Genomic DNA, 27785 nt, shown 5'->3' with positions numbered 1-27785 from the left:
CAAAGTATTTCATTTTGATCATCTCAAAGCACAAGTAATAAATCCAGCACAATTTATTTATTTTTATTTGTACCTGTATTTAACTAGGCAAGTCAGTTAAAAACACATTTTTACTATGACGGAAAAAAGAACCAAAAAGTTGACGTCCACCCCCACCCAGCCAACATGTTGTGCAATAATTTGGGAGCCTGGCGCACGGTGGCTAGACTGTCATACAGCTCTATGATTAGGGTAGGACTATTCAAAACTTATTGTACACTTTTTATTTGCATTTTTTTACACCTTCCAAAATTTCATGGATTGAATTTGGTAACTTTCAGGATGAATCAAACCACTGTTTTTATTCATCAATATATATTGTGCCTAAAGGCTCTAAAGCAGTTTTTTTATAACCCAAAAATGTCCCTAAATATACCAGTTGGTGCTGAAATAGATGAATATGCATATTTAGATGGCTATTTAATTGATCCATATATTCTGAACACGTTCTCTGTTTTCTAGTCTGTCGACAAATTCTAATTAAAGCTATACTGTATTTAAAGGGATGGCTTAAGATAAATGTTTTGAAAACCCTATTGAATGACAACTCCACAAGGAAATCTGTTGGCCAGCAAGTGGGAAGGTTTTCAGCTGTTTACTTAAATTAAGTGTGCCCAAGGAAACCAGGCCTCCAAAGCCTATTGCATACCTGTATAAGTAAAGTCTGTATACCAACTACTGAGAGTTGCGTAGAAAAGGCACTTGTTTCCTAAAACTGAGTCAGGCCCCTTAGAGAATGTATGCCCTTCTCAGTATAATGGTTTGATTAATCCTGAAAGTTGCCATTCAGTAGTTCAATCCATTAAATATTAGTACTGAAAACTCAGTGTGAAAATCTGTTGGCCAACAAGTGGAAGGGTTTTGGGGGGTTGAATTACATATATTCAGCGTGCATAAGCAAGCAACATAAGGTAAGTCTGAATCACTTTCTTTTTTTTTTTGCTTAGACTACTACTCCTTTAGCCTGCACCTGTCTCTGACACATCCTGTTTCTCTTTTGGTCCCTCCCCTACCCCCTCATTGCTAGCGTGGAAGCCATTTTTTACTGTCAATGTCAACAAGGAGAGGTTTTGACTCCACTCCTCCGCTCTCAGGGCTTTGGCTGCTTCTCCAAAGCATTAGCATAGCCTTAGCAGCGTCATCTTGCTCACTCTATTCCCTCTCGTCATAATCAGGGCTTTTTCTCTGGAAGCATCCCATCTGAGTGGAAAGGGAAAAACAATGTTGAACAGTTCAACAAAGGGTTATTCCTTTACAATGGAGACGCAAAGGTTCTGTCGCATCATTGATACTCACCTTATACATGGCCATTGTGACGATGAGCAGGAGAAAGAGTCCTACTCCAACTCCTGTCCCTAGTATCAGCTCTCTTTGTGGATGAATGATGATCTCAGCCTGGACATCAATCTGGAGGAATACTTTTTGAGACCACGCGTTTTACGATAAAACAAGTCTTATGCAGTAAATCAGTTTAATTCCACAAACGGAATTACCTGTGTTTGGTGGAAGCTTGTAGAGTTGTCCTAATGAGCAAAGAAATATTACAAAATGTATGTTTTTGTGAATCTTTGCTCAAGAAATATTTGTATCTTTGTTGAAGAAAAGGTTTTTACATGAAACTTACCCCTGGGTCACTCGCTGTCTGGGCATATCGTTTTTTGTCATAGCCGAGTTCGACAAAACTGATGAAATTGACTGTTTCTCTGTCCCCAGTGAATTTCTTTGGCAATGACAAGCTCTGTAGAGTGAGATATTGTTAGACAAACTACATTAAATAAAATTGTGTGCCTTGCTTCAATTCTTTAAAACCATTTTGTGGTAATAGTAGAAGTGTTCTGATTTAAATAGCAGAGAAGTTAGACAAAGCTGTTTGTCTAACTTGTTGGGAAAGTGTATCAAAGTTCAAACTAAAATTAGTGCTTATTAGAACAGCTGTGTGATTTCAGATTTAAATAGCAGAGAAGTAGACCCATATGTTTATCATGTCTAAGTTGTGGTATAAAATGCTCGGAAAGTGGTCAATGTCAATTTGTAAAAGTTGACAAACTAACAAAGCTGCATCATTTGATGTTCTGATTTTAGATTTGAAAAGCAGATAAGTAAAACCAAGATGTCATACCCTATACACTTTGGGGAAAATAGCTGATTTGTCAGCTAATAAGCCAGGCAAGTGACACATTCTCACGTCATACTTCCATGTTCCTGGTCTTTTGCAGGGGCTTCAAGTTTATATCATAAAATCAGATGCCTTTTATGACGTTTTTGCGATGAAGACTATTGCGCTACGATTTTGCCAATTTGAAGACCAGTCAAAAACCCTACAAAAGTTCAAAAACTACTAGGCTTCTTGCATGGCGTATTCAGCAGTGGGAAGTTAATGGATGAAGTTGATGCGGTTATTAAGACATCCGTATCTCTTGATTTGTATAATAGAATGTTGGAATTCATGGGAGTCTAAAATGGAACCTTTTAGAATGTTGAAGAAATCCCATGGAAGTGGATGGAGGACAAAAAGCTCAATAGTTTAAAAGTATAATTTTATATCAATAAGTCCACTCTGCACATTTTAAAGTTTGAATGGCGTTTCTAGCTTTAAATGGTGTAGCGTGCTAAAGAATAACTATGACAAAGATTTAAAAGTGAGATGTTTGCTGTCTGTCTCATTCATTATTAGCATGTTACTCTGTACCATTATTTGTTGAAGTTGTCTTAATACAGACCTTTGCATGTTGATCGAGGTCCTTGAAGGAAACATTTCCAGACAGCACAAATGTAACTGTCAAAAACTTCTCCAAAAGGAAACTTTCACACTCGATGGACTTGCAGTATTTTTCTGGAGAGCAGTACTGTAAACACAGCCAGAAGCAAAATGTGTGTTTCAGTAACATGATTTACTATACTGAGTTGTAACCTGATTGGATCGGTTACCAACAATGTCAAGAGTGAGTGCCATATTTGAATACTCACCTCTGTTGGTGAATTGATAACCTTTCCACATTGAGTGTGGTTCTTCAAAGAAAAAGAAAGGAAACTTGTATTAGGTTGTTTCCTATTGAAAGAAATTGTGGCAGTAAAACATCAGCATTTTTGTAGGAAATGTGAACAGTTTACCTGTAAGACAGATATTTCATAGTCCTTCATTTCAAATCTGTGCTCAAGCTTAGTTGGGAAAGTGAATGTGACTGTGACTGGTACAGAGTTAAATCCCAAGTTCTGCACCTGTAAACAGTGGGACATTTAATCACTCAATGATACTAACATTAACATTTGTATAGAGATTTTATACAAAGGCATTTGTTACAAAACTCCCAAATGAGCAAGACTAGAGCGACAGACATTAAAATGTTTGTTTTTTTAGTATAAAAAGATCTAGCTCATTACACCCACACCGTGTGAATCACAATTTCAAGATCAGTCACAGCAATAGCAGCTGATTGTTTACCTCATATACATTCACCAGTCTTTTAGGTGATGTGTCCTCCAGAGTAAAGTTCATGTAAGTGGTGGAGTCTTGGGGAAGGCTTCAACAACAACAAAAAGATACACAAGTCACCTGGATTTTATTCAATTAACTTGATGGAGTCATTCTCAAACAAAATGTCAAGTATAGGCTTGTAAAGACTTACGCTTTTGCTACCAGGTCAACTGCAAATTGAACAGGGATGGTCCGGGTTAGGGAACTATTGGTTGAGTTTCCATTGTCGCTGTAAACAAAAGCAAAGGTAAATGCATTTTTTTGTGTACATTAATGGAATGCTATGAAGTCCTTCAGCTAATTCAGAAGAAGGTATTGAGGTTGTATAAACCTAGTTTGTTTTAATCAATGTATATCAATGTAATATTCGACTGCATGGGGAAATGTGTGTTTCCTGGACTGATTCTCTCACACAATTCACATTGTGGAGGCATATTTTCTACCTCAGGCCGATGACGGTCATCTCCATTGTGTCGTTCCAGTTGTATGTATTCAAAATATGGAATTTACTGGTGAACACAGCCTGAAAAAGAAAATGGCATCGTTGACAAAGTCAGACTTGATTTGAAATTGGATCATAACTGTGGGAGTGGAAAAGAAGTAGAAGGCATGTGCCTTCAGAGAGTATTCATACCTGTTGACTTATTCCACATTTTGTTACAGCCTGAATTCAAAATGGATTAAATAAAAAAAAGCTCACCCATCTACATACAATACCCCATAATGACATAGTAAAAACATGATTTTAGGTTTATTTTTGCAAATTTATTGAAAATGAAATAGAGCTCATTTACATAAGTATTCACACCCCGGAGTCAATAGTTTGTAAAAGCACCTTTAGCAGTGACTACTTCCGTGAGTCTTTCTGGGTAAGTCTCTAAGAGCTTTCCACACCTGGATTGTGCAACATTTTCCCATTTATTAAAATAATCCTTCAAGCTCTGTCAAATTTATTGTTGATCATTAGTAGAAAACCACTTTCAGGTCTTGCCATAGATTTTCACGTAGATTTAAATCAAAATGGTATCTCACTCAGGAATATTCACTGTCTTCTTGGTAAGCAACTCCAGTGTAGATTTGGCCTTGTGTTTTAGGTTATTGTCCTGCTGACCGGTGAATTAATCTCTGTGTCTGGCGGAAAACAGACTGAACCATGTTTTCCTCTAGGACTTTTCCTGTACTTAGCTACATTTTATTTTTTTATCCTGAAAAACTCCACAGTTCTTAACGATTACAAATATACCCATAACATGATGCAGTCACTACTATGCTTTTTCTCGGTCTCTTCTTCACGCAAATGACAGGGATTTGGGCCTGTTCCCGGGAAAGCAGTATATCCTTCACGTCGGACTCTTTAAAGGAAAAAGGTTCTTCCAGTTTGTGGTGAGTAATCGCTGTTCTGAGTTTAGATATTGTGGAGTGCACCAAACACTCTGGTAGTGCAGAGACCTTGATAACGTACAGCCAGTTTGATCTCGATGCCCACTGAGATGAAACCAAGGAAAAGGGGAATCAGGGGAGGTGTATGACTAATAAACAAGAGGAAATAATCTCTATCTCCCATCCATTATCATGGGAAACGTCCGCTCTGCTTGTAATCAAGACGGAGGAACTATCAGCAACGACTTCATATGTGAGATTACGTCGGCAAACAAGTCTGGTATGGTTTACGGAAACTTTGCTAACGGAGGTCATACCTGATTCCCATGTAGAGGTGGTTTCACAATAATCAGAGCTGACAAGAGCTCTGTCCTTTCGGGGTCAAGTAGGGCGGAGGCGTCTGTCTGTAAACAATCAATGGTGTCACACTAACCATGTCACAGTGAAGAGGGTCTGTTTCCCTCATGTGGAGATATTAGCAGTGGGCTGCTGATCCTACTATTTACCAAGAGCATTCCCTAGCGTGATAGTGATTGTCTACATCCCGCCGTCTGCAAATTTTTAACTGACCACAAAAACTATCCACAAAGTCACCACATTACCTACTCAATCGATCACCTGACTCGGTTGTTATCTCTGGAGATTTCAACCACTGTTTGCAACACTTCCTACCTTCAAACAGTATGTTAAAGTTCCAACTCATCTGGACAAGACCATTGAAATTCTCTACACCAACGTGAAAGATGCCTACTGCTAGACTGCTCTGCCTCCACTCACTGGACAATCTGACAACGACCTCGTCCAGCTGCTACCACCCACTGGTCCAGAGGTAACGCATCACTCAGGCGGTGATTCACGAATGGACACCTGAAACTGGAGAAGCGCTACATAGCTGCTTTGAAGGTACAGATTAGAATCCATTTATAGATGACTGGGAGGAGGATCTTAAAATGGGCTCTGAATGCACAACGGACTATGTTAACTTCTCTACTGACAATATTGTGCAAGGCAAAACATGAATACATACTGACATTAGAACGCAAGAAAATAACATGAAGGATATCTGGTATGGTAGGAATAAAACCGTTAACAGTAACTACAGAGTGATGAGGTAAGGGACAGAGTTTAAAAACGTTTTATTTTTACCAGATTCATTCGATAAGTATGATTTATCAGTGGAGCAACAGCAGATAGGGGAGGTGCTGGACTCTCATCTGGGAAGCACTGAGCCCACGAGCATCTCGAAGAAACAAGTGGTGAGGCAGCTGAAGAGGATCAATCCCAGTAAATCAGCAGGGCCTGATGGGGTTAAAGCCAGAGTACTCAAGGTGTGTGCTAATCAACTGGCTTTCATACTGCAGCATATTTGCAACCTGTCCGTAACACGCTCAGATATTCCTACTAAAATGGAAAACATCCTGCATAGAGCCCATCTCAAAAACATGACGAGGGACTGCACTGAAAGACTTAAGACCAGTGGCTTACTTAAGACCAGTGGCTTGTTCTGCTATGTCTCCACTAGAGTATATGAGCACCTGGAGAAGCCTGGCTGTGTAGCGAGAACAATGTTCTTTGACTTCTCCAGTGCTTTCAATACCATACAACAGCAACATTTTGTCCCAAAATGACATTCACGTAAACCCACACACAATCAAATGGATTGTGAACTACCTAACCAATAGACCACTGTTCGTTCGACTGAACCAGGCAGTATCAGATTGGATATGTACAAACATGGGGAGCCCACAGGGCACTGTCCTGTCACTTTTTGTGTTTACCCTTTACACAAATTACTTCTCACACAATGAACTGAACCACTTAAAGAAATTCTCTGACTCTGCTATAGTAAACTGTGTCATGAGAGGAGGCAATGCTCTTCACAGGGATACAACTGAGTCCTTTTGAAGTGGTGTGAGGCCAATTACTTGGACCTGAATGTACTGAAGACCGAGGAGCTAGTGGTAGATTTGAGGAAAAATACATGTTTTTAAGCCCATTTATATTAATGGTGAACAGATTGGCACCGTTGACTCTTATAAGTACTTAGGTGTAACAGTGGACAACAAATTGAACTGGAAGGAGGATTCTCAGTGGCTACAAAAAAAGCACAATCCAGAATGTACTTTTAAGGAAGCTTTGGACTTTTAAAGTATGCAACAAAATGCTTCGTATGTTCTATAGCAATGTCGTGGCGAGTGTAGCGACCTATGCCATTGCGTGCTGGACAGGGAATTTAGCTAAGGAGAAGCTTGACAAAGTCATTAAGAAAGACAGTGCTACAATTGGCAGCAGGCTGGAATCAATGGAGGACATGTTCATAAAAAAGCTGCACGTGACACACACCCACTCCACCAGGCCTCTAATGCAACACAGGAGCAGCTTCAGTAGCAGGTTAAGCCTGCCCAGATGATCCACAGAGAGGTTTAGATGGTCATTTTTACCCACAGCCATGAGGCTTTTTAATGACTAATTGATTAACGGTTATGAGGTCTTATTTTCCTATTGGAAAATGTTGTTGCCAGTTTTTTTTTTTCTCTCCCAAAGTAGGATAAAAAAAAACAGCACTTGAATCAGATAATTATTTTAGGGATAGTAGGGTGCATGTGCCTTTTTATGTCAATGTTTTTTTATTTTTATCATGTTGGTCATTGTTGCGTGTCCTGTCACTTTAAGTCATTGATGCATGCTGGGATAAAACAATTTCCCAAGTTGAGATGAATAAAGTAATGCTCTACTCATCATTGCACACAGTGAGTCCATGCAATGTGTGACTTATTAAGCCCATTTTTATTTCTGAACTTATTTAAGCTTGCCATAACACAGGGGTTCAACTGATTCAAGACATTTCAGCTTTTCATTTTTAAAAATTAATTTGTAAAAATATCAAACATAATTCCACTGATATTATGGAGTATTGTGTGTAGGCCAGTGATAAACAAAAACACTCAATTTAATCTATTTTAAATTCAGGCTGTAACAACAACAATGTGCAAAGCGTCAAGGGGTCTGAATACTTTCTGAAGGCACTGTATCACTCAAATCAAAGCTGTCACTCAATAAGACATTGAGTTACTGCTTTTAGCTCTGAGTCTTTATCATTTAAGAACATTTTAAAGCTTTACCAGTGTATTCACAGTTGAGCATTATTTACTGGTATATCTAAGTAATCACTCACGGTAGTTTTACTACGGTAGACAGGTATGCTGACACTGCATGTAGTTCTGTCCATTTCACCTTCCAGACCACCACAGCTGAACACCGTTCTCCTTGTAGACTATGGAATACAGACAATATGTCAGGTGTGTAAATAATCACTGACAGTCTAAAATAAACAAGTTTGCATGTTAAATATAAACCAATTTACGGAACTAATCAATTCAACACTTAAAGATCCACTACGCATAAATCGCTATATGTACGTTTTTGGGCGACCCGACCAAATTCACATACAAATGGAGTTATAGATCTGTCATTCTCATTGAAAGCAAGTCTGAGAAGGGGTAGATCTGTTCTATGTCCGCTATTTCTGTTGGATTCAAGCTTCAAATATACTTTTTCATTTTACCATACGAGAACATATTGATTACTCTCCATACACTCTACAGGAATTTGGTGTATGGAAAGTTACTGAGTGAGACAAGGGGGAGTGCATAAATGTAATATTCTGTTCAAAGATATTATTGAATATCAATGTTCCTACAGAGAGAAGTAAAAGCAACAGTCTAGCTTCAGTTCCTGATAGGGCAGGCCAGCTGCAGAACTAAGGAAGACTGATGAATTTGGCTCGAGGTCAAGTCAACAGATGAAGTGAGAAGAAACCTCTGGGAGGGGAGCCAAAGGGGCCGACCACAACGACCCTCCTACTACAGTCCTATCGCGCACACAAACACTCCCATGCCCACAAAGGTTTGAGCATCAGGCAGGGCCATGACTACACCAATGAGAGGAACCAATTCCTGCCTAGCAACAGAGATGTAAAAGGGGTTGACCCTGGCTAGTAGGAGGTTATAAATATATATGATTGTGTAATCATACCTTGTCTTTGCAGCTGTATGACCCAGTGGGTTTATTTATTTTAATTTTATTTCACCTTTATTTAACTAGGCAAGTCAGTTAAGAACAAATTCTTATTTTCAATGACTGCCTAGGAACAGTGGGTTAACTGCCTGTTCAGGGGCAGAACGACAGATTTGTACCTTGTCAGCTCGGGGATTTGAACTTGCAACCTTTCGGTTACTAGTCCAATGCTTTAACCACTAGGCTACCCTGCCGCCCCGTTTGGCGACGAGTATGAAGCGAGGGCCAGCCAACGAGAGCGTACAGGTCGCAGTCCATAGTATATGGGGCTTTGGTGACAAAACAGATTGCACTGTGATAGACTGCATCCAATTTGTTGAGTAAGGTATTGGAGGCTATTTTGTAAATGACATCGCCGAAGTCGAGGATTGGTAGGATGGTCAGTTTTACAAGGGTATGTTTGGCAGCATGAGTGAAGGATGCTTTGTTGCGAAATAGGAAGCCAATTCTAGATTTAACTTTGGATTGGAGATGTTTGATGTGGGTCTGGAAGGAAAGTTTACAGTCTAACCAGACACCTAGGTATTTGTAGTTGTCCACGTATTCTAAGTCAGAGCCGTCCAGAGTAGTGATGTTGGACAGGCGGGCAGGTGCAGGCAGCGATCGGTTGAAGAGCATGCATTTCGTTTTACTTGTATTTAAGAGCAATTGGAGGCCACGGAAGGAGAGTTGTATGGCATTGAAGCTTGCCTGGAGGGTTGTTAACACAGTGTCCAAAGAAGGGCCAGAAGTATACAGAATGGTGTCGTCTGCGTAGAGGTGGATCAGAGACTCACCAACAGCAAGAGCGACATCATTGATGTATACAGAGAAGAGAGTCTTACTTACTTTCGGTTTTGTACACCAGCTTCAAACAGCTGAAAATACAATATTGTTTTGGAAAATATATTTCACAGCTGTTTAGATGGTACAATGATTCTCTACACTATACTTGCTTGTTTTGTCACAAACTTAAGCTAACTATTACAATTTTAGTAACCAGGAAAGGGTGGAGTGATTTCTGCATAGTGCACCTTTTTAATATTTTATAAATAATTAGCACATGTAGGGAACATTTAAATGTTTGGCGGCAAACTGATATTTGAATCAACCTTCTTCTATCCTGGTTCTGCAGACCCACAAGATGAGCAAGGAAAGCTTTTGTTCCAGCCCAGGAGGAACACCCCTGATTAAACTAATCATCTCACCCTTGATTGGCTGAACATGTTTTGGGTCTCCAGTTTTGAATAACACTGGTTTAGATGAGATCAAGAAGAAAACATCAGAATGAATTACACAATAGATGGAGGGGTGTCGGTATTACCTTCAGAAGATGCATCATGGAGAATGAGAGGCCAGGAGGGTAGAGGAGGGTTAGACTGGTGTTATAGGAGTCATCCCCGTGATTGGACAGTCTTATAGTCACATTAAAGTAACTCTGGTCCACCACTAATAAAGTTGATGTGCTGATAAGAGAGACAAGACCGTACAGTCAGAAAACATGCTTTTTTTGATGAGTAATCATTATAGTTACAAACAAGTTACTTTATATGGCCTCTGTTTATCAGACACTTACATGAAGTTGAAGTCCACCTCAAGCTCTGCCAAACAGGTTTCATTTTCTTTGCAGTTCTTTTCAAAGGGCACCTGTGATGAATTCAAGACAATGTGTTTAGATGACCTGTTTTCACAGGTCTTTGGTTAAATTACAATACTCAGTCCACAGTCAATGCTAGTACTGTTGATCATTGTAAGTGAACAGGTTTTAGTCAGACCCAGAACGTATCCTCGTACCTCAACCACAGCCTTTGTATGACTGTCAGTATTCAGAATGGCAGTACAACCCTCTTGTTGGCTTTGAGATTGAGAAAATTTAAGTTGGATGATTATGGGCGATAATGTGTCAATCACGCATTGCTGGAAGAAAAGAAAATGTGTCATTCATTTCCCTATCCATAGTCCTGAACAACCCTTATCCTTTTCATCACTGAATAAGACAATAACAATTCAATAAGAATTCCACAACCTAACAAGTTAATGTTACTCATTAAATCCCCTCCTTACGAGAGACATTATGGTTGTTGTATTGTTGCATAGCTACAGTTTCTCATTGATCCTACTGTCATGTAGACTGAGTGGTTGAAGCAGGTCCGCTCCTTTCTCAGCTCCACAGTAGAGAGAAGACTTCTGGCCCCTTTGTTCGTGTCATTGTAAAAGGCTCGGCTCCTCTGTCTCACTGGATCCACATCCAGCGTGTAGGAGACGTTCATCCCTGCACTCAGCACCACTGGAAAGGTACACAATACATCTTAAATGGCCTCCTTATCAGGGAGAGAAGTTCTGAACCTCATGGTTGCCTGCTGATGGGACAGCATTGAAGTAGAAAGCAGAGATGGAGTCAAGACCTTAACTCTCGAGTCCCATATCCTCACCAAGGAACAACCTTTGGCACCTTAATTGGGGAGGACGGGCTTGTGGTAATGGCTGGAGCGGAACATGGTTTCTATGTGTTTGATGCCATTCTGTATGCTCCGTTCCAGCCATTATTATGAGCCGTCCTCCCGTCAGCAGCCTCCACCGGTCTTCAGACTGGAAAGAGACCAAGACCCACTTATTGTATAGAGTGATTTAGCTATGCAACGAGGCTCTGACCTAGACCACCAAGGCCACAATTACACTATATATACAAAAGTATGTTGACACCCCTTCAAAGTAGTGGATTCAGCTATTTCAGCCACACCCATTGCTGACAGGTGTATAAAATCGAGCACACAACCATGCAATCTCCATAAACAAACATTGTAAGTAGAAGATGAGACTGAAGAGCTGTGACTTTCAACATACCACCTTTCCAACAACTCATCAAATTTCTGCCCTGCTAGAGCTGCACCGAGCTCAACTGTAAGTGCTGTTATTGTGAAGTGGAAACGTCTAGGAGCAACAACAGCTCAGCCACGAAGTGGTAGGCCACACAAACTCACAGAATGGCATCGCTGAAGTGCATAAAACTTGTCTGTCCTCTGTTGCAACACTCACTACAGAGTTCCAAACTGCCTCTTGAAGCAACGTCAGCACAAGAACTGTTCGTTGGGAGCTTCATAAAATGGGTTTCCATGGCTGAGCAGCCAGACACAAGCCTAAGATCACCAAGCGCAATGCCAAGCATCGGCTGGAGTGGTGTAAAGCTTGCCAGGATGCCAGGAGAACGCTACCGGCCTGAATGCATAGTGCCAACTGTAAAGTTTGGTGTAGGAGGAACAATGGTTTAGGGCTGTTTTTCATGGTTCAGGCTAGGCCCCTTAGTTCCAGTGCCATAAAATCTTAACACTACAGCATACAATTACATTCTAGACAAATCTGTGCTTCCAATGTTTTGGCAACAGTTTGGGGAAGGCCCCTTTCCTGTTTCAGCATGACAATGCCCCTGTGCACAAAGTGAGGTCCATACAGAAATGGTTTGTTGAGATCGGTGTGGAAGAACTTGACTGGCAGGCACAGAACCCTGACCTCAACACCATTGAACACCTTTGGGATGAATTAGAATGCCGACTGCAAGCCAGGTCTAATCGCCCATCAATGCCCATCCTCACCAATGCTCGTGGCTGAATGGAAGCAAGTCCCCGCAGCAATGTTTCAATATCTAGTGGAAAGCCTTCACAGAAGAGTGGAGGCTATAGCAGCAAATGGAGGACCAACTTCATATTAATGCCCATGATTTTGGAAGGAGATGTTCAATGAGCAGGTGTCCACATACTTTTGGTCATGTAGTGTATGTAGTCTCAGATCACTCAATTTATGTTGGAAAGCACAAAGCCATCAGTGTTCCAAAAGTTCTGAGAGTTCTTACCAGCTTTACTCTTTGTTGCCTCTGCCATGTTAAAGCAGGCTGTCAGAGTCACCACAGGGGAAATGGTCTCTTTTGCCAGACAGTCAAAGTTATCAGTGCTGATCTCTGAGGGATGGAAGTGGAGATGAGCAGAGACGCTGAGGACCGGTCGGGATCTGTTAGCGATCGAGGGTAAAGATTGGGATGTTAGCCTACATTGTACGATGTTGGTTTAGCACTGCCCACACCTCATTGCGTTCAGCCCCCATTCAGTGCAGATCCCACACTAGTGGGATATTTTTACTGTCCGTTTTAAAACAGATTTATTTTCTTATCCTTTCTTTGGACTCGTACCTCAAGACGACAACTGTGCCACGCGTTCCCACTACGATGTCAGTCAGTCCATCCTCACCCAGGTCCATCTTCCCATCAATCGTCTGGCCAAAGAACTGGAGCTTAGATCTCATCATCGCAGCTGAGATGCGCTGCAGTAAGAAGACAAACATTTCATGAAAAGGCCTTGATATTGATATCCCAGGAGTGATGTCTGTTTTCTTTGATCATGAAGAGCCTTTTTCAACGATTTCCATCTTCGTCTGTCTCACCTGGCTGAATTCAGGGCGGATCCCCTTTAGCTTTTCACCCAGGTAGATGTACACGGCCCCCCTGTGATTGTCCTCAAGTGGAGCGCCCACAGCTACATCCTTCAGCCCATCTCCATTCAGGTCTGTGAGAGAGGAGATGGAGGAGCCGAATCTACCCTGAGCCATCACTGAAACATTCCTCTCCATCCTCAGTTCCAGCTAAAAAAGGAGAGATCACATGAAGATAAATCCATATTACATTGTCTTTTTGTGCAGTGTTATTGAAGAGGATGGATATTTATGTCCAAATGAATCAATATCGGCTTCCAGATCACGTTGTCCCTGATGAACATTTTCAACCACAAATTGCAGCATTTGAACCTGTTGTTCAGAGATTCACAGTTCAGCCCACCTTATCAGTCAGTGTGTAGACGTAGATCCTGCCCTCTCTCGGTGGTTGGTGAAACATTGGTGCACCCACCAGGAGGAAGTCTGTGTTGCCGTCTGAGTCTATGTCCACAGAACACAGCTCTGCCCCGAAGTAGGAGCCCATCTGAGAAAATCCAAACTTACATTCATACAAAAATAGTTTTGAAATGTTTTAAGAAGCACTCTGGTGTTAAATGGAACTCATAAGTAAACATAAAAAGGGACTATCTTTACTACGGGAGTAGTGATTCAACCTTTGACGTAACCCCAAAAGCTGGTTTCATGCTTTCTTGTAGAACTCGATTGATATACCACATTGCTTACAGAAATAGCTAATGTTCACCAACCTGTTCTCCAGACAATCTTTGTGCCACAGTCCAGTTGTTGTTAACCTTGTTGAAAAGTAGGATCCGTCCCATGTGTTCAGATCTTGGTGCTCCGGTAAAATATAGAAGGTTCTGGTTCTTCTTCCCAACAGCTACAGAGTATCCTATAAGAACAATAAAGAACTGTAGGTACATTGTAACTCCACTCCCTTCTCTGAAACATCTGAACTAATGGAGCCTTGAAAAAAGTTGTTTGTTCAAATTCACTTTTGAGCAATATATTTTTTTGAGCTTAATGTTCCATTACCCATATAGGAGTCTTTGTCCAATGTGGGGTCCTGAATTTCCCTTTCCTCTGATCTCTGACCCTCAGTCTCAAAGAGAGATCCACGCCAGTTGTTTGACCCCACTGAGCCCAGAACCAAGGTATCCTGTAGAGGAAATAAAACATTGGGTCATATTGTATGACATTTTTTTAATAAGCATTGATTAACTATATATTGTGTCTTCAAACTAGTTGCAATGGTGGTCATTACATTTATAAATGAGTATTTAAGCATTTACAAGGATTTGTAGTAAAACGTAGAAGCATTGTCGTAAACATTTTAAAACAATTTATACATATTACAAATTAACATTTAAGATGATAAAACATACTGGACATACTATCGTGTATCTCACCTTATTAACGTAGACAGCACTGAACCCACTCTGAGACATCTCTTTCGTCAAGTTTCCAGCCAGAGCAGTCTTGGAACCTAGAATATAGGAACACTGATATAACTAGCGATACATTAATACTTCTACTGTGAAATGTATTCAGTAAGGTGTTATAACCAGAAATAAATACCATCAGGAGGTGACCAGTATTTCCACTTTAGTTTTTTTAATATATATTTTTTTTTACAAATAGCAAATCTCCATTGACAGCTATTTTTTATTTTACCTTTGTCCAGACCTGTAAAGTTGGGTCAGCTCGGAGATTTGAACTTGCAACCTTCCAGTTACCAGTCCAACGCTCTAACCACTAGGCTACCCTGCCGCCCCACTTTGCTGTAAAATAAGTCAGTACTAAGGGATTTCAACTGAATCTGGAGTTGTACCTTCAATGTTGAAGATCTTTTTTTGTAAATTGTCTAGGATTCCTTTTAGTCCGTCGTAATCCTGGATGAGGAAAGTGTTGTTCTCTTTTGGCTTTGATGCTAGTGACTTTAGTTTCGTCAAATCGACATTCTTGACCTGCCAAGAAATATATCACTTGAGGACAGGAATTATAGTGAAGTCTAATTTCCTTTTCAATATGCATGATATTTAAACATTCACATCGTAACTGGGAAGTTGGACTGGACCCTTGAAACTACTACTACTAATAATAATAATAATAATAATAACAGCTGTATTTGTATAGCGCTTTTTAATACAAGTAACAAAGTGCTTCACATCATTCAAAAAAAAAGAAAATAAACAGGAGGAAGGAGAATAAAAATACAAATTCAACCTGGACCTTGGAATGGCCAACAGTGCCCTGTCAGAGGATCTCAAGCTGCATCCTGGTTCATAGGGAGATAAAATATCTAAGAAATGGAATGGGGCTTAACCAAGCCTTAAAGATGGAATCCTTAATTCTCCTTCCACCAAAGGCAAACGCAAAGCCTAGACTCAAGACTAGACAATGACAGCTCTCTTGTGCCTGCACAAATGATGTCACGCTACACACCTGACTAACCAGAAACACCTGTCAATCCAATCCCAATACTTTTGTTACCCTGAAATATAGGAACTACAGTATGTATAGAAAGTGTTGTCATTTCTAAATGACACAGCCAATATTTACACAAAAACCCTCAGATTGAAGTTGATAATCTATACTTTAACCTCATAGTAACTGTTTCATTACAAATCCAAACTTTTGGAGTATAGAGCTCAAATTTAAAAAATGCTTCACTATCCCAATAATTACGGAAGGCAATGTATTTCTTAGATGATATCGTAGAGGCGGGTCTGGACAACCTTCACATGCAGCTCGAGGTCAGGTGGGGGCCAAATAAAATAACCTCAGATTTCTTATTGTTGAGCCGGATAAATTGTCAAGCATTTGATGTCAACAAGACACTTATGAATGGTAGCTACACTAGGTTGGTCACTGGGTCTGATTGGAAAACAAAGCTGCGTGTCATCTGCATAGCAGTGAAACGGAATGTTAGGATTGCGGATGATGTCACCAAGGGGAAGCATGTACAAGGGGTGAAAAATGGGGCCTAGAGTGGATCCCTGAGGGACACCATAGTGAATAGGTTTTGGGGATGATACTGAACCACCCATGCTCACTGAAAAACTCTACATAACTGTGAGTCACAGTAATCTCTTATGCACTCTGGACATGAGTTAGTAGTACCCAACTCGCTAATGAACACTTGTCATCAAAACAGTATGTTGTTTTAAAACTCACCTCATTGTGATTGATCAATTTGAAGAAAGAAGTTCAACAACAGGTTGAAACTGAGTGGAAAACATAGTTGTTGTGGATGTTGTTTCCAAGTCTTAACACATGAAATGGACAGCACTTTCTAAGGTGATGATTAATTCAAAACACTAGAGCTTATGCACCCCCCAAAAAAAATAAAAACGTAATGAAAATAATGACTGTTTCTACTGCATATTACACATGGCAGAAAAGCTTTTTTTTAATACTGATTTAAGATATCTTGGTACATAATTGGTCTGTAATAAAAATCTGAGTTAGCCTACAATTATAGTGAATGGGAAAAATATCCTTTCTATTTAATTTGCTAAATTGAATTATATTCTACTTTCTATAAAATCATATAATATAAAATACTGGCAAGGGACAAACATATCTTGTCTGCTAAATCAGGGTAGATAAGTAGTTTGCTCTTGCATCTTTAACCACAACATTGTAATTTCTCATCAGATCCTTCATTATCTCATAGAATACTTGACGTTAGCAGGCTTTCCTTTTACGTTCAGCATTTATTTAAAAAAACTTTTTACATTTAAGATAAAACTTTTTAAATAACCTTTTAAGGGTAACGAGTGGTCATCTAACCAAGGTGAGACTCTGGCAGACAGTTTATCCTTGGTTTTAACTGGTGTCGGTGAGTCTAACGTAGCTTGACATACCGTATGTAATTGAACCTGTTCAGCAAATCATCAGTGTGATGTCACACAACAGGATCATTAGCAGAGGATTAAAAAGCATTGGTAAATTTACTAGCAGTTGTAGAGATATTGATGGGAGTGGGAACAGACACATTTTTAGATGGGGGAGAAAGCATTTTAAAACCAATACTGAGATGGTCAGAGACACACATCAATAGTTTCCAAGTTATCAATATTCAGACCATAGGACAGCAGGAGATCAAGAGTATGGCCTTTGTTGTGTGTTGGCCCTGTGGCATGTAGCACAAAGTTAAAGGATTCTAACAGGTGAAATATGCACTATGCAGAAATCGCTCTGCCATTTCTAATAGTTCGCTTCATTTCAGTTTGTGACAAAACGCGGAAGTGTAGAGAATCATTGTACCATCCAAACCGCTGTGAAATATATTTTCCATTAACAAATATATTGTATTTTCAGCTGTTTGAAGCTGGTGTACACATAAAAATAGAGCACATAGAACAGATCAACCAGATCTACCGCTTCTTAGACTTGCTTTCAATGAGAATGACAGATCTATAAACACACATTTCTATGTGAAATTGATTGGGTCGCCCAAAAAGGTACATACATTGCAGCTTTAAAAAACTCCCCAGCTTGTGTATTATTTGGGGAAAACACATGAATGTAAGCAGCATACATTGAAATCATACATTAAAAGCACTAACACTGGTATACACTGGTGATCAACTAGTCGAAACGACCATTTGCCAATATATTTGCACCTCTGTGAACTTTAAGTGAAATTATTCGAAAATGTACCTCAATCCAGGGATGGAAGGTAAATCGAGAATTGACGGCAAATTGATCAGATGCTGCTTTAGCATTAGCTAACTAGCATGAGGATGAACAAGCTAACTAGCATGAGGATGAACAAGGCAGTTTAATAAAAATCTTGCTGTGTTTCAATCTTCTTCATTCACCGTAGATTGTTGTGGGATAAGTACTGTAGGACTACAGCGACATCTTCCATCCCTGGATTGAGGTACGTTTTCAAACCATTTCACTTGAAGTTCACAGAGATGCAAATACATTGGCCTTTGGTCGTTTCAACTAGGAGGAGCGCATGCCTCCTCGTCAAAATGTATTGGCTAGTGATCAACCAGCTGTAGTTATGGTAATAAAACCAGTTTCAAATTAATTTAGTCATACAATTGTGTGGTGTTGTGTTGGGGGGATACAGACTCTCCCCTTTTAAGGACTTACCCCAATAACGAAACGGATGATGTTTTTGTCATCACTTCCATTGATAGAGTTAAACCTTTTATCAGTATCACTGGGATTTCCATCTGTTATTATGACCAGTACTTTAGTTGCATCTGCGGTGGCGCCGGCAGCTTGGTTTTCAAAAATGTTTTTCCTGAATTAGATGTATACAAACAACAGATCAAGCTATCTTTCTTACACCACAATCCCCGTTCATCAAGTAAAACTGATTAATAATGTTCAACTGTGACCTACAAAAGAAAGTCTATCGCCTGATGTGTGTTGGTTAGATTAGACATGTGCTTTTCTTTCCAAAGATTAGTCAAGGCTCTCCCCTCTTGGTAGTCATTGAAGTTGAAAACTGTCCTGGCTATTGATGAGAACTGAACTGCTGCAAACTGTGGTTTAAAAAAAGAGGAAAAGTTGACTAATACTGATTTCATTCCGTGCAGCGACATGCATGGGTATTGCACATACACTCTTAGAATTAGTGGTGACTCGAGGAACCCTGAAGATCCTCAAGGAACCCCTGAGGTTCTACAAGGAAGCATTGCTAGTCAATGGTTCATATTTACACCTTTGGTTAGTTGAGGGGTTCTTGGAGGAACCTTTAATGGTTCAATGTAGCATCGGGTTCGTGGAGGAACCCTGGAGTGGAGGTGTGGCTTAGTATGGGTGTGGCATTAAGATAATGTATATATTTTTTAGGCCACCCATTATTAGAGTAAATTTCACTCCTGTTTATCTGTTCTGCTGTATTATCATCACTTGTGATGGTGAAACCCAAATATCTTTGTAGCATCAATGAGGCTTACAGAGGTGTTCCTCAAGAGCCTATGCTCTTCCAAAGTGGGAATAGTTGCCACTTCATTACTATATGTAAACAGAATAGATAATATTATTTACATTATATTCAAATATATAATATGTATAATTATTCAAGAATTTAGGTTTGCATTGTGAAACTTAACATGATGAACAGGAATGACATTTATGCTGACTGGGGGTCAAAAAGTCTGAAAGTCACACCTCTAATAAGCCATGCCTCCAATCTGATAGGCTGCCACCACTACAATATATTATTAAAAGGTTCAAAATGTTACTCCTCCCATCACAACAAGGTTCCGGTTTGGACCTTTACACAAGGGTTCCTCCAAGTCCCTTTTCAGAAGGGGTTCCTCAAGGAACCTGTTTGAACTGGAAAGGTTCTGCCGGGGTGGCAACCCAAAAGCTTCTTCTAGGCACCTTTACTTCTAAGAGTGTAGATAAACAGATGTATGTTCAGCAACCTCACAAGCATGATTCAAGTTATTACATTTAAAGGGAAGTTTACCTTGATTGAGGAGTTTTTTAGGGTTGTCATGATATTGATTATGAAACCTTTGTTCTTATCAAATTCATCCTTTGTCATGCTTCCTGATCCGTCAAATAGGAAAACGAGGTCCACTATTTTCTTAGTACATTCTGTAAGAGAAAGTGAATTACATAAATGTATATGATGGATGACACTCACAACATTCTTTACATATTCAGGAATCTAAATCTTATCATTCACAATTAATATTTTGTGACCTAATCCTAATGTAATTTAGCATGACATGAATAAACATTCAATGTATACCTAAAACCCTTGGGTTATGTTATTATTATCAACAATTGTCTTCAAGTTTCACCGTTATACCTTGGAAGGCAGGTGTGAAGTTCGAGGTGATCTGGAGCTGGCTGTTGAACTGATAACAGATACTGTTCAGATAGGAGTTCCCATCACACTCGTGTGCCAGACCAGGGCTGCAGGCCTGAATGAGGAGAATAAATCATTGTAAATGTGATAAAATAATGGGTTGTCTGATGGACCTCAGATGTCTCCAAAGACAGTTACAGGAATTTGCCATGATCATTTTTAGTTGGCTGAGGTATTGTTTTATGACTTAAGTGAAACAAGTCATTTGAATTTAAACAGGCACCCCAATTCTGATATTTTTCACACTAATTGGTATTCTGTCCAATCACATCAGATATTTTTCAGAGCTGATCTGATTGTTCAAAATAACAATTAGTGAAATCAAGATCATAATTGGGCTGCCAATGTCAACACAGCCAAACACATATATTACACATACTCACATGGAGTATTTGAAAACAAGAACATGGTGGTTATCTTACAGTGAATGTTGGAGGAGAAGTAGATTGTCCAGCCATAGACAGTCCAATGTACTTGATTGTGTCAGTTTCTGTTGGAAGGCAAAAGGCAGACTTGCAGAATCAACTAGTGTTTCTCATTTTCAAGACCTTGTTGACATTTCAGCAATATTTTAATACTCTGACAAATATCGATTAGCCATGGTTACCGTGATAGGTGTTACATGTTCTAATAATTCGTATAATTATTCATTTTGTTAAGGTAACCACCTTTCTAAATTGCAGTCCAGTAAGTACAGTATAGTGTATCATCAACTTCCATCTCTACCTTGAGGAGTGTAACAGTCTGTACAGTCTGTTCTGTCTTGAGCACATCTACAGATTCCACCAGATCCGTTCTTCTGATATGGAGCACTGACCATTACCCTGTGGGTGAGAAATAACAGTATAGATTGGTTGATTTAGATGAGCCTGTGTCACTACTTATATATACATTCAGTTTATTATGTACACCCTTTACCTCTAGAACAGCCTGAATTCTTCGAGTCATGGATTCTACAAGGTGTCGGAAATGTTTGTTACTCAATTGGTACCATGGGACCTGACGTGTGCCAAGAAACCATTCCCCACACCAGTACACCACCTCCACCAGCCTGTACCGTTGATACCAGGCAGGATGGATCCATGGACTTATGCTGCTTACGGCAAATCCTGATTCTACCGTCAGGATGAAGCAACAGGAGCCGTGATTCATCAGACCAGGCAATGTTTTTCCACTCCTCAATTGTCCAGTGTTGGTGATCACGTGCCCACTGGAGCCGCTTCTTCTTGTTTTTAGCTGATAGGAGTGGAACCTGGTGTGGTTGTCTGCTGCAATAGCCCTTTGTCTTAATGACAGCTTTGAACACTCTTGGTATTCTCTCAACAAGAACGTTGAAAGTTTCTTCAAGTGCAGTCGCAAAACCCATCAAGCGCTATGATGAAACTGGCTCTCATGAGAACCGCCACAGGAAAGGAGAGGATAAGTTCATTAGAGGATAAGCTGCAGAGGATAAGTTCATTAGAGTTAACTGCACCTCAGATTGCAGACCAAATAAATGCTTCACTGAGTTCAAGTAACAGACACATCTCAGCAGGAGACTGTGTGAATCAGGCCTTCATGGTCAAAAAGAAGCCACTACTAGAGGACACCAATAACAAGAAGTGACTTGCTTGGGCCAAGAAACACGAGCAATGGACATTAGACCGGTGGAAATCTGTCCTTTGGTCTGATGAGTACAAATTTGAGATGTTTAGTTCCAACCACTGTGTCTTTGTGAAGGGATGAGTAGGTGAAGGGATGATCTCTGCATGTGTGGTTCCCACTGGAAGCATGGAGAAGGAGATGTGATGGTGTGGGGGTGCTTTGCTGGTGACACCGTCTGTGATTTATTTATTTACACTTAACCAGCATGGCTACCACAGCATTCTGCAGTGATACGCCATCCCATCTGGTTTGCACATAGTGGGACTATCATTTGTTTTCCAACAGGATAATGACCCAAAATACACCTCCAGGCTGTGTAAGGGCTATTTGACCAAGAAGGAGCGTGATGGAGTGCTGCATCAGATGACCTGGCCTCCACAACCACCCAATCTCAACCCAATTGAGATGGTTTGGGATGAGTTGGACCGCAGAGTGAAGGAAAAGCAGCCAACAAGTGCTCAGCATGTGTGGGAACTCCTTTAAGACTGATGGAAAAGCATTCCCATGAAGCTGGTTGAGAAAGCCAAGAGTGTGCAGAGCTGTCATCAAGGCAAAGGGTGGCTACTTTGAAGAATCTAAAATCTAAAATCTTTGATTTGTTTAATACATTTTTGGCTACATGATTCCATATGTGTTATTTCATAGTTTTAATGTCATCACTATTATTCTACAATGTAGAAAATAGTTTAACAAATAAAGAAAACCCCTTGAATGAGTAGATGTGTCCAAATTTGTGATTGGTACTGTATATAGTGCATGTTTGCAGACATAGGTGCATTTTTCTGGTTATTTTTGTTTCCTCAGGTGTGTAATACTGTTTTGCACATTAAGTTTGTAACATAATGCATTGCATTTCTCACTACTATGATAACAGTAACACTTGCCCTTTCTCCTTGCCAGATATGAATTGCAGGACTTTGTATCCAAAAAAATCCTTTTCCTCCCCCTTGTAGATTTTTGGGTTTGCTTCATCAATGTTGAAAGCCATTGAAGAGACAGCTGGCAAAGAAGGGTAGAGAAGCACAATCAGATGATTAGCTAGGTGTCCATCCAATTGGCGACAGATTTTCATGAGAATATTCTAAAACCTCCATAAAAACAATATGCACTCTTTCACACCAGAGATCAAATTGACATGTTGAGGATAAAAGTATATGCGTGATTTAAAAAAAAAAATGAGCATATCACCAGAATAAAACCCTCAATATTTATTGGAAATGATCACCAAGCTCATCATCATCTTGCACTTTCACCACCCTGTGAAGTTCATCACAATGTAATTCATCTGTAGACTAATAAAATACATGCTTTCCCGGTGAGTCCTAGTGGGAGGACAACACAGCATGTTATTGCATGACTCGATATGATTATTATGTCAATATTTCTCTCATGATTAATTTTACTGAGTCGAAGAAGATCCCACCTTATCTAGTTTCCATCAGGCCTGTCATCTTAGATATCAGATCTTCCATACAACATGGGAAATTGGCATAATTTACCATGTAATATGTTAGATAATGCTCAGTGAAAATAAGTCTATCAACAATTGAATATATATTTATACATAATCCACACCAGTATCTACAGCAGGAGTTGCGTGAACTCATTAATTATCACTGTCTGTCCTGTAACCTAAGTTCGCAGTGTATCAGTGCAGAAATATAGACTATCAATTTATCATTAAAAATAAATAAAAAATTGCTCAAAATAAGTGACCAAACTTTAATGCTATTACTGGAACTCGCATTGAGCTAGGCAACTCATCTAAGAGCTATTAGGAATAGAGAGAGCCCAGTGGAGCTGATGCCAGTGGAGATGCGTGAATTGTACAGGACAGGAACAGTGAAGATCGAGAGATGTGTAAATGAGAAATTAGGGTAATTAATATACAAATCTATAATTCGTAGGCCTATGCTGCCATACGACCTGACCTGTGCAAGACAGAGGCAAATAATATCCATTAGAGACAGATTTTAATATCATATAGGCCTTCATAATATAGGCCTACTATCACATATTGCATTTATTTTGAGTAACAGACATGTACAACAAAATGTACAATGTGAACCCAGAGGATATCACTTGAAAGTATTAAAACGCTTGTTTCCAAAATGATCCTCAATGGTAAAAACAATAACACATATAATGAATAAAAGGCCAGATACAATTACAAACAACAATATATACATTCATTTATATTGACATCCTAAAAACTGTCACTATTCACGGCAGTTTTCCTTAGCCTTAAGAATCATACCATATTCATTTCTACATTAAAACATTGCATTGCACATCATAACTATCATTCAAATAAATCCACCTGACCAGCAGTAGGGGGCACAAGGGGCAGTGGAGGGGTTTCTCTTACTTAGACAACCTAGTCCAAATGAAAACATTTTCCTGCTTTTTAAAGCTATTTCGACTTTTTTTTTTGCTTGATCTCCAAGGGGAGGCTATTCCATAGACAAATGCCTGTATATAAAAATGTGTTCCTCGCAGTACTGTTTACTCTTGGGATTTTACAAGACATAACACTAGCTCTGTTATTGTAACTGTGCTGTTAATTAAAGACCATATCAATGTGTTTTTTCATATCACCTGGTGCAATCATTTAAGATATCAAACATATGATTAAGTTTAAATTGGTCCACTCTGGACTCCAAAGGCAACAAGCCCACCTCCCGGAACTCCTGTACCCCTATGTGGGTCCTAGGGTGGACATTCAGCATATACCTGATAACATTATTTTGCATGACCTGCATTCTCTTTTTTTGTTTTTATTGATAGCCCACTATACCTAGCAGAGCAGGCAAAATTAAAATGACACTGAATCAAGGTTGGGACAAGCAGCTTCTTAACTTTGATCCTAAAATATCTGGTGTTACGATATGAAAATGTCAATTTGTTCACCATTTTAGAAATATTTTTGCAGAAATCAGGTCTCCGGAAAGGGATTGATCTAGTTTTAGATTCAATCTTCTTGACCTTTATCTCGTCAGCCCTAAGCTGTCTATGTTTTGTTCCAAACAAAATCGATAAAGTTTTTCCCAAATGTAGCGACAATTTGTTGTCAGTCAACCAATCTCTAACGAAATGCAATTCCTTACTCAGGGTCTCCTCTATGTAAACTGTATCCTTCCCTGATACAGCTATTGCTGTCATCAATCAGCGTAAAAGCATGAGTTTCCACTTTATAGTATCTGGCATATCATTAACGTATGTAAGAAATAAGAGGCCCTAAAATTGATCTCTGCGGTACAGGATATTTCTTTGGCCTCTGACAGAACATCACCAACATTACATACTTGTGTTCTGTTGGTCAGATAAGACCTACATGAATTCACTGCTACATCATTTAGACCCATGAATTTCAGTTTCATCAGAATATCATGGTCCAGTCTCAAAAGCTTTCTGCAAGTCTAACATGACCATACCTGTATAGCTCCCCTTCTCACTTTCCTGCTTGATGTGGTCAAAAAGGTGGATAAGGCAAGTATCAGTGGAATGAGCTGTTCTAAAGCCAGATTGGAGTTCATAAAGACGTTTGTGACCGAGAAGGTATTTGTTTGAATGTTAAATGACGAGACAGACGCATTGACGCGAGTAACCAGTCTTGTTCAGTACATCACAACACATCCGGGTATCTCAAGCACCCCGGTAAAACACAAGAGTTGCAGTAATGAACATTTACCAACAGATGGCATCACTGTGCCATTTTACACCCATAACAGTATTCCTAAAGTTGATTAAAAACGAATCTCTCAACAACTTTGGATAACGTGCTGAGAATCGACACAGGCCTGTAGTTTCCTACATTTGTTTTACTGCTCTTCTTGTGGAGCGGAACCACCCGGGCTGTTTCGAGATCATTGGAAAATGTACCACTACTAATAGAAAGGTTTACAATATGCGTTATCATTTTAGCAGTGACACAAGCACTATGCTTTATGAATCTTGCAGGAAGGTTGTCCAGCTCAGTTGCTTTGTCTGTGCTCATTAAGCATAGTAGATTGGAAACAAGCTAAGTGTTACTTTGAGAGTTTACAGCTTAATCATGTGACAAGGGTTGGATATCTCCACACTTTATGTGAACAAAGCAAATCACAAATGTCGCAAGCCACCGCTTTTGAATTCTTCCTTACCTCAGTTTGGCCATAGTTTTTTTTTAGCTTGCTTTGTGGTGTTTGGGCCACGCGATGTGTGTACTTCGCCACAGAGTAATAGACTGAAAGTAAAAAGCAGCTTGTTGGTGTTGACAGCGGTTAGGGTTTTCAACAATGCCTAGGTTTTTATTAGCCAACATGTTTAGGAAAAGGGAAGTGTGATTTGCTCGTGTGGTTGAAATGCACTTGGTGGCTTTAAATGCTGGGTCCTTTTGACGGGTATGTTTGTGAGTTTGCTTATTCTCTCTATGTTCATGCAGAACGTTTCCTAAAGTAAATTCATGCATTTCTGTTGTTGTGCATTGTGATAAGACTGTCGTGTTATCAACTTGGCTGAGTGCTTGGCCTCTGGCCATGGTCCTAATGTTGTCGCTCCCACCGCGGAGACGCACAAAACAGCTAATCGCTGGGCTGGCACATCATCTGGATGACACAGGTGAGCATTAACGTGTCTCCATTTTACCTGGGCTTCTCCCAAATCGTTACAATATACAATATCGGTGGCGCCGATGTGTTCTGAATTACATTTAGGCTAACAGTTGGTTAAAGACGTTCTTGCCCTGGGCCCCATCATTGTTTAATCCAGCCCAAATAAATGGCGCTGGTCCAGTGTGTGTTGGAACCTTCATTGTTAATGCTTTGCTTATTGGTTATGTGGTGCATTGCCACATAACCATGTTGGAGGACGATTTGTTGCATATATTATATATATATCCTAACTAGAAATATAGCATCGAAGAGGGCCCTCCTTTGAAGAAAAAAATGACCCGCAGCTGATCATAGTCTGGCGCAGGCGTTGGTGTAAACAAGGTTCAGTCTCTAATATTGTGCACATGGCTGAGAAGGTGCACAAACGTATTTTGAGGAATCCTAATTTCAACATTCTTGACTGAACATAGGTGTGCTATAGGCTACTGTTGTTCACCAAGAACTGCCATCAAAAGTGAATGTAGCTGTAACATTGTAAGTAACTTCTTTATGACTTTTTCACCATGAAAAATGTGTGATAAATGGCCAATAGTTCATGCTTATCATTGACTGTCTCAAAAACATGAATGCATTATAAAGTGTTATCTCGGTTTAAAAAATGAAGTGGTTCCAACCAACTATTGTTCCAACCAACTATTGCCTCAAAACCCCAAAAAAGCTTTTTGGTGGAAGTGGGTTACCGTTATTGACGTAAAAGCACAAATAAAGATATGACTAGTTCTGTGAAATAAATTTAGAGCATTAGATTTTATTGGGAACCCCATTAGCCCATGCAAATGACTACATTAGGCACCTTCCTTTCACATAAATGATCCCTGTGCAAGTTAAGTATCCATCTTGAAAACATATCCTCCACTACTTCAACTATACTTATTGATTACAATGGTGTGAAAGGTTCCACATATTTCACACTGAGGAAAAGCTCACAATTTTTTTACTGTAATATAAAATATATAGTAATGAAAGTAATTGACTTGTTTTTACTAGTTGAGCTGATGATAATATTAAGCTGAGTGAAATCCTGTTAGTCAGTGCTTACCCATGGCTCCCATCCAGGTGAGCAGGGAGAGGGGTCCCTGCCTGGACATCTTCTCCTTCACTTTGTTCACTAGCATGCAGTAAGGAAAATATTGCAACACTCAACCTTTGCAAATGAAACTTACTTGTCTTCCTGTACTTTGTTTCCTGTGTGCCTCTTCTTATAAGAGGCGTCTCCACCCCCAAAAGTATCTGCGGTAGTTCATTATCA

General features: G+C 39.7%; 1 protein-coding gene across 1 annotated transcript; it reads right to left on the bottom strand.

Annotated features, from left to right (window-relative positions):
- Positions 1–42: 42 nt before the first annotated feature.
- Positions 43–27728, bottom strand: LOC112222413 (integrin alpha-X-like). The gene is made up of 31 exons (XM_042302636.1): positions 27576–27728; positions 22769–22883; positions 20967–21064; positions 20663–20730; positions 20181–20295; positions 19833–19963; positions 18755–18897; positions 18500–18653; positions 15219–15354; positions 14797–14873; positions 14423–14546; positions 14137–14279; positions 13773–13913; positions 13382–13579; positions 13131–13261; positions 12798–12952; positions 11071–11237; positions 10745–10867; positions 10527–10597; positions 10275–10416; positions 8070–8168; positions 3958–4037; positions 3666–3743; positions 3482–3560; positions 3151–3258; positions 3007–3048; positions 2760–2885; positions 1664–1777; positions 1533–1562; positions 1336–1446; positions 43–1239 (listed from the first exon to the last, which is right to left on the bottom strand). Exons 1-31 carry the CDS (start codon positions 27649–27651, stop codon positions 1192–1194), a joined length of 3423 nt encoding a protein of 1140 aa, XP_042158570.1. The 5' UTR covers positions 27652–27728; the 3' UTR covers positions 43–1191.
- Between the last annotated feature and the right edge of the window lie 57 nt (positions 27729–27785).

This window comes from Oncorhynchus tshawytscha, linkage group LG02 (genome assembly GCF_018296145.1).
Source record: "Oncorhynchus tshawytscha isolate Ot180627B linkage group LG02, Otsh_v2.0, whole genome shotgun sequence".
In the NCBI taxonomy this organism is placed as follows: domain Eukaryota; kingdom Metazoa; phylum Chordata; class Actinopteri; order Salmoniformes; family Salmonidae; genus Oncorhynchus; species Oncorhynchus tshawytscha.
Note: the sequence above shows the minus strand (reverse complement) of the source record. Positions and strands in the feature narration are given on the sequence as shown.